General features: G+C 41.3%; 2 protein-coding genes across 7 annotated transcripts; both read left to right on the top strand.

The window, feature by feature from the left end:
* On the top strand, positions 1-3140 carry LOC125302640 (ubiquitin-conjugating enzyme E2 variant 1-like). Of its 6 annotated transcripts, XM_048255934.1 has the most exons (5): positions 805-928; positions 1167-1238; positions 1462-1610; positions 1765-1890; positions 2487-3140. In XM_048255934.1, exons 1-5 carry the CDS (start codon positions 886-888, stop codon positions 2631-2633), a joined length of 537 nt encoding a protein of 178 aa, XP_048111891.1. In that variant the 5' UTR covers positions 805-885; the 3' UTR covers positions 2634-3140. The 6 variants fall into 6 exon arrangements, with proteins under 6 accessions (XP_048111897.1, XP_048111893.1, XP_048111895.1 ...); XM_048255940.1 differs by lacking the exons at positions 805-928; positions 1167-1238 and adding an exon at positions 1-107; XM_048255936.1 differs by lacking the exons at positions 805-928; positions 1167-1238 and adding an exon at positions 135-272.
* A 6288-nt stretch (positions 3141-9428) lies between these two features.
* Positions 9429-10584, top strand: LOC125301884 (transcription factor 15-like). Its single transcript, XM_048254716.1, has 2 exons — positions 9429-10073; positions 10311-10584. The coding sequence occupies exons 1-2, from the start codon at positions 9603-9605 to the stop codon at positions 10368-10370; spliced, it is 531 nt and encodes a 176-aa protein (XP_048110673.1). The 5' UTR covers positions 9429-9602; the 3' UTR covers positions 10371-10584.
* The last annotated feature ends 1615 nt before the right edge of the window (positions 10585-12199 follow it).

Raw genomic sequence — 12199 nt, 5'->3', positions numbered from 1 at the left:
TTTCAGTAGGCTACGCCTACTACTTGTTCAATTGAGCCTTGCAATCACTGGATGTACGTGCGCGCCCCCGCTCTACAGCGACAAGATGGCGGGTGCCGCCGGATCAGGTTAACGAATATCAATTTTTCTTTAAATATTGTTGTGTCCGTAGAATCATATTGCATTCGAACTGATTGGACATCATTTCGTCTAGTTGTTGGTGCATTGATATAAGAAGCACATGTATTTGTCCAGAAAAGCCCGGAATATATCCCAGTCGTTTCACAATGTGGGTGGGTTGCTTGCCTCCGAACTTGCCTTGCTGCTGCCGGGTGTCTTGCGGCACCAACAAGCTGTTGGCGGTGTGCAAGTGAAACGCTCGCAGCTGGGCGTTAACATGTGTTGCTATTTGCAGGTGGTTTGTTTGATATAACGTTGACGTGATATTGTGTTATTTATGGTTAAAATACTGTTGTTCAGATTGTGGTCATCCTTATATGTACTGGAAAGCTAGCTAGCAGCTAAATAGTTAGCTTATTCAACTGCAGCGTCATGACAGACCGACACAACCTGCAGAGCGAGTTGCTTAGAAATGCATTAATTCTCAAATGCGTGTCTTGCACTCAATGAAAATGACTGTTACAAAATAATCAATGCGTTCCATTAAGTTATAATAATCGGTCTGGTGTTCGAATGAGCCGCACTGTGCGGTGTCGAATGTAGTTCTGTGTACTTCATGGGAATCCAAGGTTTTGTAGTTAATTTGAATCGGTAATTTATATGAAATTATTTTAAATTGAATTGAATACGTCTTGTCAGTTCGCTTTTCGGCACTGATTAGTCTGGGATCAGCTTTTTAGTGTTGTGCATTCCTCTGGAGGGGATAATGTGAACGATTTGAGTTAAATGTTAGTTCATGGACCAGGACATGCAAATGAGAATCTTGCACGTTTGTATTGCTTTGTTTCGTTTAATTGCTGAATAGAGACCTGCTGTTCATTGTAATGCATGGCTGTAGTCTGTGAACTGAGGAGTCACATGGACAGGCAAAACACCTCGAGTCAGGTGGCAGAAACAAGGAACTGAAGGAAGACTCAGCAGTTTTCAGTCTCTGTAATATAACCTGTAAACGAACAAAAAATGTTTCATATGTTAAATGAATTTATAATCTCTTGCTGTATCGCTAGGCCAAATCCTCTTTCATCTGAAAAGAGAGAAAAGAGGCCAAACAGTACACCCTGACTGCAGTATTCTTATCGGTATGCCCTGTGTTCCATTTTGGATATGCCTGGATTCCAAATCCTCTTTCATCTGAAAAGAGAGAAAAGAGGCCAAACAGTACACCCTGACTGCAGTATTCTTATCGGTATGCCCTGTGTTCCATTTTGGATATGCCTGGATTCTCTCCAGGAGGTTCCCCCTCCCCTCTGCAGAGATGTCCAGTTCACAGTTGAACAATTTAAGTGTCTATGTTCTCCCCAGGCATCAAAGTTCCACGAAACTTTCGGCTTCTTGAGGAGCTGGAGGAGGGCCAGAAGGGTATTGGTGATGGGACTGTCAGTTGGGGTCTGGAGGACGACGAGGACATGACGCTCACACGCTGGAATGGAACCATTATAGGCCCCCCCAGGGTAAGGCAGGCCCTCACTAAACTCACTCTCAGTCGCTCATGTTAGTCACATCTCTGGATCAGAGTGGTGAGCCATCACTTGACCCATGGCAGTGTGGTCTGCATTTACTTTAGCGTTGGTGTTCATTAAACTGTTCTTTCTCTGCCTTTCCTAGACAATTTATGAGAACAGGATTTACAGTCTGAAAGTGGAATGTGGACCGAGATACCCGGAGATACCCCCGTTTGTCCGATTCCTAACCAAGATAAATCTGAATGGCGTGCACAACTCCAATGGAGTGGTGAGTTCTCCTTATGTTGTAAATTCCAGTGATTGTGGGTTTGTTAACTAGGCCTACCCATCACATAACCTTTTTGTCATTAGTAATCTCTTACTAGACCCTCTTAATTCACCCTTTTAAGAACCCACTCGGCATACTAACTAATCTGAATTGTGCATTGGATCATCTCAGCCCTCGATGGTCTTCCTACAGTGTGCATACTTGTTTATGTTGTTTGCTATATTGGCTGCACTGTAGGAATTAGTCACTCTTCCCTCCTTGAGCAACTCTGAAAAATGGCCAGCGATAGACTGTGGCTTTCACAGAGAGTATAGAGGTCCTTTTGTCTATGGTTGGTTGTTTTGCATGTCAGTCAAAGAGGTCCTTCTTGTCAACGCAGACAGCTCCTCCTGAATAACTTAATTTACATAGTGCACCAGAACATTTACTGAAGTGTGTGTATAGAGAGAGATTTTAGATAGATATACTGTATATGGCTACTCTTTAGGGTGCTTCTTTTGATAAGAACAAATTGGGATTGCTGTCTTTCTTAAGAGCATCCTTGGTTTGTGTTGAAATTCAGCTTTTAGATTCTTTTTTTGTCCTGACTCGGGTAGGTTGACATACGTGCGGTGTCCTCGCTGTCCAAGTGGCAGAACTCGTACAGCATCCGCGTGGTTCTGCAGGAGCTGCGGAGACTGATGATGTGCAAGGAAAACATGAAGCTGCCGCAGCCCCCCGAGGGACAACTCTACAGCAACTGACCCCTCGTCCCCTGCCCCCTGCTCTTCGTCCAGACCCCCTAATCTACAGGCACCTTCCTTCCATACTGTTCAGCTCACTTCTACAACACATACACACATACGCACACACACTCGCACACAAAAACATATTGCATGACCCCACTCATGCACACAGACACATGACGTCCCACCGGCATATGTATGCACAGACTCTTCCAATTTTTTGCAAGACTCTTGAAAAATTAAAACAGATCCATCCTCAATACCCTTGCCCTGCTTCCATGCTATGCCCACTTCCTTTTTGCTGCAGCAGCCACTGAGCGCTACCCCCAGCAGGAGACTTCACTGGACAGAAGAGATGGATGCACAGGCGGGCAACACCCCCCCCATGCAGACCAGACATTATAATACGGAAAAAAAAGAAAAGCAAATACTGTACATCTTACTATTTTCTTTTTTCTTTTTTTTAATCTTTATTTGTTATACATGCAGATTGTGAAAATAACATAAATGGTCTTATTAAGTGTGCTTGTGTGTGCTGTGTTCTTTGTAGTGGTGAAGGTGGTTTCAGATGAGCAGGCAGCCTCAGCAGAAAGTTAATGACATTTTTATTCACTGTCAAAGATCCAGCTGACCCATTTAGGTCTCTTGAAAAGTCATCAGAATTTGGTCAGAGCCCTGCAGTTCATGTGCCTCGATCACTTCTGAATGCGGACATTTTACTTAGAGACCTGTGCTTTTCAGACTATTCTTAGCCTAATCTGGCTCCTCATATAGAACCTGAGATCAGGATCAGAGGTCAGCTGTTCCACAGCTGAAGTTACACACAGTTTAGTGTACCGAGATCACTGTTGGTCACTACTAATACCGTCTGACATAATAATCCTATGTCCTACAGAAAAGACATTACATTCATACATTTTGCTTTTGGTGATTTTTTTAGATGGACATTTTGGACGTTTTTATAAGTTGTCTATACCTGAACAAGACAGACCATAGTGTTGTAGAGGAAAATCCATATACGTAAATACAGTGATGAATTATTTATGTGTATGATTTATGAGATCTTTATCGCATAGGAAACATCCAAGGTTTAGGTTATGGCCACCTTACACCAAACAACTTTGACAAGATTTGGGAAAGACTCTTGAAGGATTGTAGTCTTTTAACTAATGCCCCCCATTCAAGCTTTACTGAAAAGACTCCAATCTTTCAATAATCTTTCCCAAATCTTGTCAAAGTTGTTTGGTGTAAGGTGGCCATTAGTTAAAATTCAAATAAAAGGGCATTCTCCTTTGTATAATATAGAACTATTCTACAGGAGACACAATTGAAATGCTTCATTTATTACAGTGCATGTATGTGTATCTGCTTTTCAATATGACCTAGAGATAGCATGTTTCAATGCTGGGAGACTTGAATTTGAATTCGGCTACAGGGATGAGATGGTACACGGACCAGTTTTCCCATGTGAGACCTCTGTCACTGTCTTGACTGTCCATGCAGTGGCTGGCATGCACATTTTAAATAAATCCAGTCCAGTGATTGCACTGTCTCCTTGATTATATGTGAACAAAATTATGAGAAACTTTGATGCAGCAATATGGATGATTAAACCTTTAGGCATGGATTGGAAGTACAGACTGGCTGTCCCCCCTGTGGAGAAAAATAGAATGGCAGCTTCTGCTGATACAGGCCAGTAATTGCATATACAGTCATGGGCTCAAATGGACCTCCAACCCTTTGCCTGTGCAAGAATGTCTGGAAGGACCTATTGGTGAAGTTGACATTTGACCTCCTCAAGGAGGTAAAACACATTTAGCACATTTGTTTGTAAACATATGGAGTGTAATTTGTGTGACAATTAATGCAGCCAATAATATAAAAGAGTCTGCTAAATGAATAAATGTAAATCTAGTGTAGCAATATGAACACCGTTCACACAATAGGGGGAGTCCCTGTAGTATTGGATTTGGATGCGTAGATCATGCAGTAATTGAGTATATCAGCTTATGAACGTCATAACGTTCATGTGTGGGCAGCCGTGGCCTACTAGTTAGCACTTCGGACCTGTAACTGGAGGGTTGCCGGTTCGAACCCCGACCAGTAGGCAAGGCTGAAGAGCAAGGCACCTAACCCCTCACTGCTCCCCAAGCGCCGCTGTTGATGCAGGCAGCTCACTGCGCCGGGATTAGTGTGTGCTTCACCTCACTGTGTGTACACTGTGTGCTGTGTGTGTTTCACTAATTCACGGATTGGGATAAATGCAGAGACCAAATTTCCCTCACGGGATCAAAAGAGTATATACTTATACTTATATAACCCAATAACTTGTGGATAACAGGTAGATGCCTGTCTGCTGACTGAAATGTTATACACACCATACTCTCAGAAATAAACTGTGTCCTTTTCAATCATAATGAGTTGAATCATGTTGACGATCATTGTAGCTGAACATTTTTGAAAGAGGTTACACTTAGTACCTTTGGCCTCCATTTATCTATGTGGCAACATTGCTCCCTACTTCATCACTGAGTAAAGCACATTGACAGATTGAATAGTAAGATTGCCAAATATATCAAATGTTTTTTGATCGCTTTGATGCATTTCTCAAATCAACATGGGCACAACAGTGAGTGTATTTCCTGAAACAGTTTGAACAAACTACACTAAATTACCTAAGACTTAGCTTAGTTTATGTCTCAAAAGCAAGGATTTGAGCCAATCTCAAAAGCCATTATAAGGACAAGTTCTTGCACCTTCCTTATACGAACAGGATCATCAAAATGCTTAGCCATGCTATCAATATAACTGTTTACTCAGCAACCATTTTCTTATGTAATGTTCGTACTGTAGTTTGTTGCCAGATCTGGCATGTCATTCATTGTCGAGCAGTAAAAAATACCTTTTTTGCAGAACAGCAATCCTTTCCGAAAAAGTGAAACAGTCGAAAATATACTTGACAGATTACAACTTTTGCATGTAATGACTCAAGCAATGAACTAATGCCTAATTTTTTTGGAGGTAGGACTAGAGAACCTGTATACATTCTGACTGTCATGACTGATATGACATATGATAGCAATTGATGATGTAAAAAACAGGCGACAATTGTGCACAAAATTGCATATGTGACAGAATTTGCTGTTCGATGTACTGAGAAATTCCTTTTATGATATGCACAAGTGACTGTGACTAGTTTAGAAAATTTTAATTCTAATTCACCAAAGTGACTGAGAAAAACTGTAGAACATACCTGGAGGGACTGGAGGGACAAAAGGGACACGGTGGGAATCTTATTGAGTTGGGAATGTTGCCTTCCCGATGCAGTGTTTCAAGTCAAAAGTAAGAGCACAAAATTTAGTGTGAGAGAATACAAAAGTATTGCAAGAGGACGCAAGATGCAAAAGGAGCTCTAACATTTCCTTCTCTAAAACATAATTCCTACCATGGCCCTTTGGGGGCTCCGTAGTACAATACTTGAGGCACAATGGGATTTAATTTGGGAGACAGAAAATGATACATCAATGAATATCCCAGAAATCAGGCATAAGGACTACAAGCATGTCGTTTGTAAACAGTCCCACAAACAATGAATTCTGCCGCATTTTTAATTACATATTTGTCTATAACAAAAATGGCCAAAAAATATCAGCAACCTTTTCACAGAGATAGATAAAGATAATTATTAATATTGCTGCCACCAACACTCAAAGATTTTTATTGCACAGGGTTGGAATGTTCACCAGAATACCCTGTGCAGTGGTGGTGTATTATTTGGTCTGATCTAGAATTTGGGTGAAGTGTTTCAAGGTAGATAATGGAGCTATTTTGACAACAGACACTGCGCCAAATTTTCCCACATGCCTGGAGGAGGGCGTAATTACACTGTACTTCCGGAGACATTTCAGAACCTTTCCCCCAACAACAGGAAGACTTCTGACACGCAACCATTCTTCTTCTACACCCCTCTATCGGTGCTCTCACCCAGCCAGGTGATTGGTTCCTGTGGCCCAGATTAGCACGTCTTCCTCCCTTAACCCCCAGGAGAGCCCCTTACTCCTGATCCAGACCTTCAGGACCTCACTACTGCAGTACAATACACCTCCGACCGGTCTTAGACAAATACACCCCCACAATCAGGGCTTGTTGTTGGCATGGCTTGTTGCTCACTGGAAATGAGTTGCTCATACTCTTCATTTGTGAAGTTTTCTGAATGAAAATGAGTGACTTCATAAAATCCTGTATGCAGTGACGGTATTTTCTCATTTAAGATTGAGATGTTGTAACCCTGTAAGTCAGGCCTAATGTGTTATTGTGTGCTCTCTCCCTGATGCAACGTTATTACAGACGCCTCAGAAATAAACCAAGCAACAAAAAATATTATTTTATATTTTAACAAAAAATATTATACCCCAAAACAGAAAAAGTTGGGACATTGTGTAAAATGTAAAATATAAACAGAATGTAATAATCTGCAAATCTCTTAAACTCATATTTAGTTGCAAAAAGGACACAGACAACATGTCAAATGTTGAAAATGACAAATTTGACTATTTCATGGAAAGTATATGTTAATTTTGAATTTGATACCAGCAACATGTTTTAAAAAAGGTTGGGACAGGCATAAAAAAGTTGTGTAATGATAAAGAAAACAAAAGGAGAAATGTTCGATAACTAATTAGGGTAACATGATTGGGTATTGGGAAGATGTAGGGGTATTAGTCACTCTGTGTAAACCTGTGTGCACAAATGATGAAACAGTGTAATGCTTCTTAACATGAAATTGTGAAGTATTTGGGGAGCTTCTCATCTACAGGACATAATATTATTGAAACATTCAGAGAATCCAGAGAAATCTTTGTAAACAAGGAAAAGAGCTGAAAAACAAATTGGCCATGGTATTTTGGACCTCAGATGGCACTGCATCAAAACCAGACCTGTTTCCAGACCTGTCATTGTATGGACTCAGGAAAACCTCTGATAACCATTGTCTATGTGCACAGTTTGATACTCAATTCAAAACTGCAGCCAAAATTGTAACAGACAAAATTGTATTGAGACTTGATACAGAAATATCTGGGCCTGAGCTTGTTTAAAATGGACTGAGGTAACATGGAAAAAGGTCCTGTGGTTAGACCAATCAAAATTCGCCATGCTTTTTGGAATCATGGACTCATCTGGGCTAAAGAGGAGAGGACCTGAAGTATCCAACCTTTACAACTTGTTTCAGTGCTCAGTTCCAAACCCAACATGATGGTGTTGGAGGTGCATTAGTGCCTACAACATGGGCATATTGCTCATTTGGCAAAGTACAATCAATTCTGAATAATGTACATATTTTGAGCAACATATACTACCATCCAGCCAATGTCTATTCCAGGGCAGACCTTGAATATTTTAGGAACCAATGCCAAAATGAATTCTGCACATATTTAAATAGTATTCCTCCATAGGAAGAGTCCAGGTGCTAAAATGGCCTGTCTGCAGTCCAGATTTGGTTAGAATTAGGTGCATAATGGAATGAAAAACATGACTAAGAATACCCCATACTGTTGAGCAACTGAAATCCTGTATCGAGGAGTAATGGGACAACATTTCATTCTCAAAACTCTAGCAAATGGTCTCCTCAGTTCCTAAATTTACAGATTTTTGTTAAATGAAGAGGTGAAGCAGCACAGTGCTAAATATGCACCCAACTGTTTTTGAAACATGTTGCTGGCATCAAATTCAAAATTAACATATATTTTCCAATAGTCCAATTTCAACATTTGAAATGTTGCCTATGTCTTTTTGTGGCTAAATATTTAAGGGACTTGTATATCACATTCTTTTTTTATTTGCATTTTACACAATGTCCCAACTTTTCCTGTTTTGGGGTTGTATTATATTTTTTGTAGCTGCTGGACTGAAACCTCCAAATGAGCTCAGGACCTAGTGAAACCAATATAAAAAGTGTGTGTGTGTGTGTGTGTGTGTGTGTGTGTGTGTGTGTGTGTGTGTGTGCGCGCGGGCATGCTTGTGCATGCTTGGTTTGTTTTTGTTGGAGTTTTATTGGAGGCTGCAGGTCAGGTCAGCATTGTTGGTGCAGCTGAGCCCTTACAGAGAGTTTAGATGTGGCAGGGGGGTGTTTGTGAAAGTGTCTGCTTTGATGGCACCAGCTCTGGGAAGCCTCCGCAAACATGCAGACCATTTGGTTTCCCCACAGAAAGTGTCACTCAATCACACTCAGCATCTGCAAACTGTTTGTTTAAAGATAAACCCATTACCCCACTAACTTACTTTTAGAACACCACTGGGTCAGCCCTGCTACTGAGAAAAATCAACCACAAATATTTAGGTCACTTTCATGAGAGAATAAACATTTGTTTTTATATAGTAGCCCACAGGGGACCAGGATATAATGGCTTCAATAGTCATTAACTGAGTAATAGGCGTATAATGGATCTCTTGGCCAAAGTGAAAGTGTGAAAAGTGAATGCCTCTTTTTGTGACCCTTACAGTACAACAAACTCCAGTAGTCTTTATCTTAAATGGGATCTGATGCAAACCTTATGATGAACAGAAATTAAAGTGAATGGTAACTCTGGACACACCAAACAGACAGACAGACAAAAAGATAAATAGATAGATAGATAGATAGATAGATAGATAGATAGATAGATACAGAAGATAGATAGATAGATAGATAGAAACCACAAACGCTGTGAGTGACCATATCTAATGATAAGCTGCAGGCTATCTGAGGGAAGAGACCTCATGTAGAGAGACCTAGCAGCTCCTCCCCTCAGAAGGGTCAAATAAAAAAGCCACCTCCTCAGACTCTGTTGTCATACTTTGTGCCAAGACACGTGGAATAACTTGAGTAACATTTTATGGTAAATTATTTGAAACTTTGGGACATTTTTTATGTCGAATATAGTTGAACAGACACGTTATAGCTAAGACATTCTTTGCGTTTTGCTTTTTTTTGCAAGAATCGCAGTCATAATGGCTTTCACGATGCTGAGGACAATCGCGTCCCACTACTCTTATGCGGACTTAAGTTTAATGTCAGATGATGATGAGAACCACAGTGGAAGCGACAGCAGTTCAGACCAAATGTATGGATGCTACGCTGTTGCTGAGAAGAAGCGGGGAGCTGCGCTGATGCCAGGCACTGGGGGGATAGTAGTGGTCAGGCAACGCAACTCGGCCAACGCACGGGAACGCGAACGGACACAAAGCGTCAACACAGCCTTCACCGCCCTCCGAACCCTAATTCCAACGGAACCTGTGGACCGAAAGCTCTCCAAAATCGAGACGCTTCGCTTAGCGTCAAGCTACATCTCTCACCTCGCCAATTGTCTGGTTACTGAAAGTGGGCATCTGGAGGGCCAGCCATGTCTCAGTGCGCCCGTGATTGAGGGAAAGCAGCCTCGGACCATCTGCACCTTTTGCCTGAGAAACCAACGCAAAGGGGTAAGAAGCCCACCAATTTTTCTTTACAGCACAAATACAATGTAGGCTACTTACAGTGCGCACACCCAAGCGTACCCAAGGTGTGCGGCAAGTTTGGAAAGGGCATTGACTCAAGGCCAGGCCTAATTCAAATGTGTCTTAGCGCTCATATTTGCTATATGTTAACACAAATGACATGGACAAGCCCAGAAAAAAAATTATTGGTGTTGTGTTTCAACCAATTATTTCCTCTTCTAGGGGAAGGATGGAAAAAACTGTCAGAAGCTACACTGCAAGACGCGTATCAGTCAACGGTAGACTAAAGAGAAGTTCAAGTCTACAACCTACTTTATGTCTTAAGCGTGGCATCAGCTCTTCAGGTGGACATCATGGAGGATCTCATCGGATACAGTCCACCAGCTCTTCCACAGAACTGAATAAAGCTGCATCTCACTGGATTTAGTCAGCCCATGAGCTGTCTGGACCTCTAAATGAAGGGACTATCTGTGACTATTTGAATGCAATCCTATTTGTTGTGATTTCAAGGATTAATCATTATGTTTTTATTAAATATATATATATATTTTTACATGAGGATCATTGTCATTTAATGTTGCTTTCCAATGTTGCTATGGTCAAAAACATTAACATGAGATCATCTTTTTAAAATGAATGAGTTTTAAAGAAATCGAACTGAAGCTCAAAGACTCATTTACAAAGTGTAAACACCTTGTGCTTCTGTGGTTAAAAAAAAAAGGTTGGCCATATTGTTGTTTCCATGTGTTCATCATGTGATGTTTAGGGAAATGGCGGATTGAATTCTATTTTCTGAGCATTTAAGACGGTTTAAGAAGACATGAAAGTTGTATGAACCATTTTCTGCTTTTCATGTGTCACAGGCAAGAAAACATGAGCAACCGTTTTAATGAGTTACAATGAAGTCACAAGACAGATTTATGCCGGTCTGCTTTTGATTAGTCACAGCCAATAATACCTGTACTTTTCAGCCTGAACCCACAGCTGCTGTTGTGTCAAAGGTGTGAGTCACTGATCACTCTGAGAGAAAACATGTGGAGGGAAAGGAGTGAGAATCAAGAGACCATGGAGTATGTGTGAGTGCATGTGTGCCTGGTTTGATTTGAGAACCCCCATGGACATATTGTCTCCTGTGTATGAGGTAAACTGATGAAATCGTCCAATCGAATAGCAGATCACTGCATGAATCAAGACTCAGTCAAAAGTTATTCACCGTGTCCAGACCTTTGCAAATGCATTTGTTTGTGTGCATTTTAGCAGTGTGTATAAACAGAAAACGTATGAACGCAGTTTGTCTCCAGCTCAATTACTTGAGGTGTCAAAGTGTCCTAAAAGTCATGTCACCTTTCCATGGACCATTTGACCCCGCAGCTGCCATGGATGGTTAGGGTCTCAACCTATCGCCTTGGCCCTTCGCCCACAGCAAATTGCTCCCAGGGGTCCCCGCCACCGGAGGATGTTGTAGAGCTGCAGGAAGGAAAGCATTTGTGTGGACGAGCCCTGAGGGACAACTCCTGAGGTGTCTGGGTCCTGGCCAGTTCTGACATCATGTTGAGCCCTGTTCACTAGTGCATGCCTGCCCCATTTAAATCTGGAGTGGGAATTCTGTTTTCCAAAGGGGACCAAAACACAACAGAGCAGATAAGTTAACTGAAATTACTGGGGTTAAAGGATATACACACGGCTATGGTTTGTATGGTGTATGTTTACAACCCCACTCTCACTCCTTTCATATTTCTTAAACATAGATGTGACAGTATGGAACAAGTCTATCAAGTTTATTCTAAAGTGTTCTTGTCACATTATTCCCTGACTTTATTCTTCCTAAAGGGTCAGCAACATGAGGCACACTCTTCCTCCATCGAACATGGTAATTATCATAATACGTGATTGTAAGCTTATCTTGCTGCAAGCAATGCACCATAATGACCATAGTGCACCATGTAGCTTCTGAGTGTAACAATTATTCCAATCACCAAATCAGATGCATATAGGCTATGCATAATAAATCTGCTTCTGGACCACACAATGGCTTGACAAATCTTGGAAAATATTGGATGGAACAAACACCACTGTTCTGAATATTGGGATGTATCCACCCATCCCATGAA

This window comes from Alosa alosa, chromosome 10 (genome assembly GCF_017589495.1).
Source record: "Alosa alosa isolate M-15738 ecotype Scorff River chromosome 10, AALO_Geno_1.1, whole genome shotgun sequence".
Lineage (NCBI taxonomy): Eukaryota > Metazoa > Chordata > Actinopteri > Clupeiformes > Clupeidae > Alosa > Alosa alosa.
The sequence above is the reverse complement of the archived record's forward strand: the minus strand, read 5'-3'. Positions and strand labels throughout refer to the sequence as shown.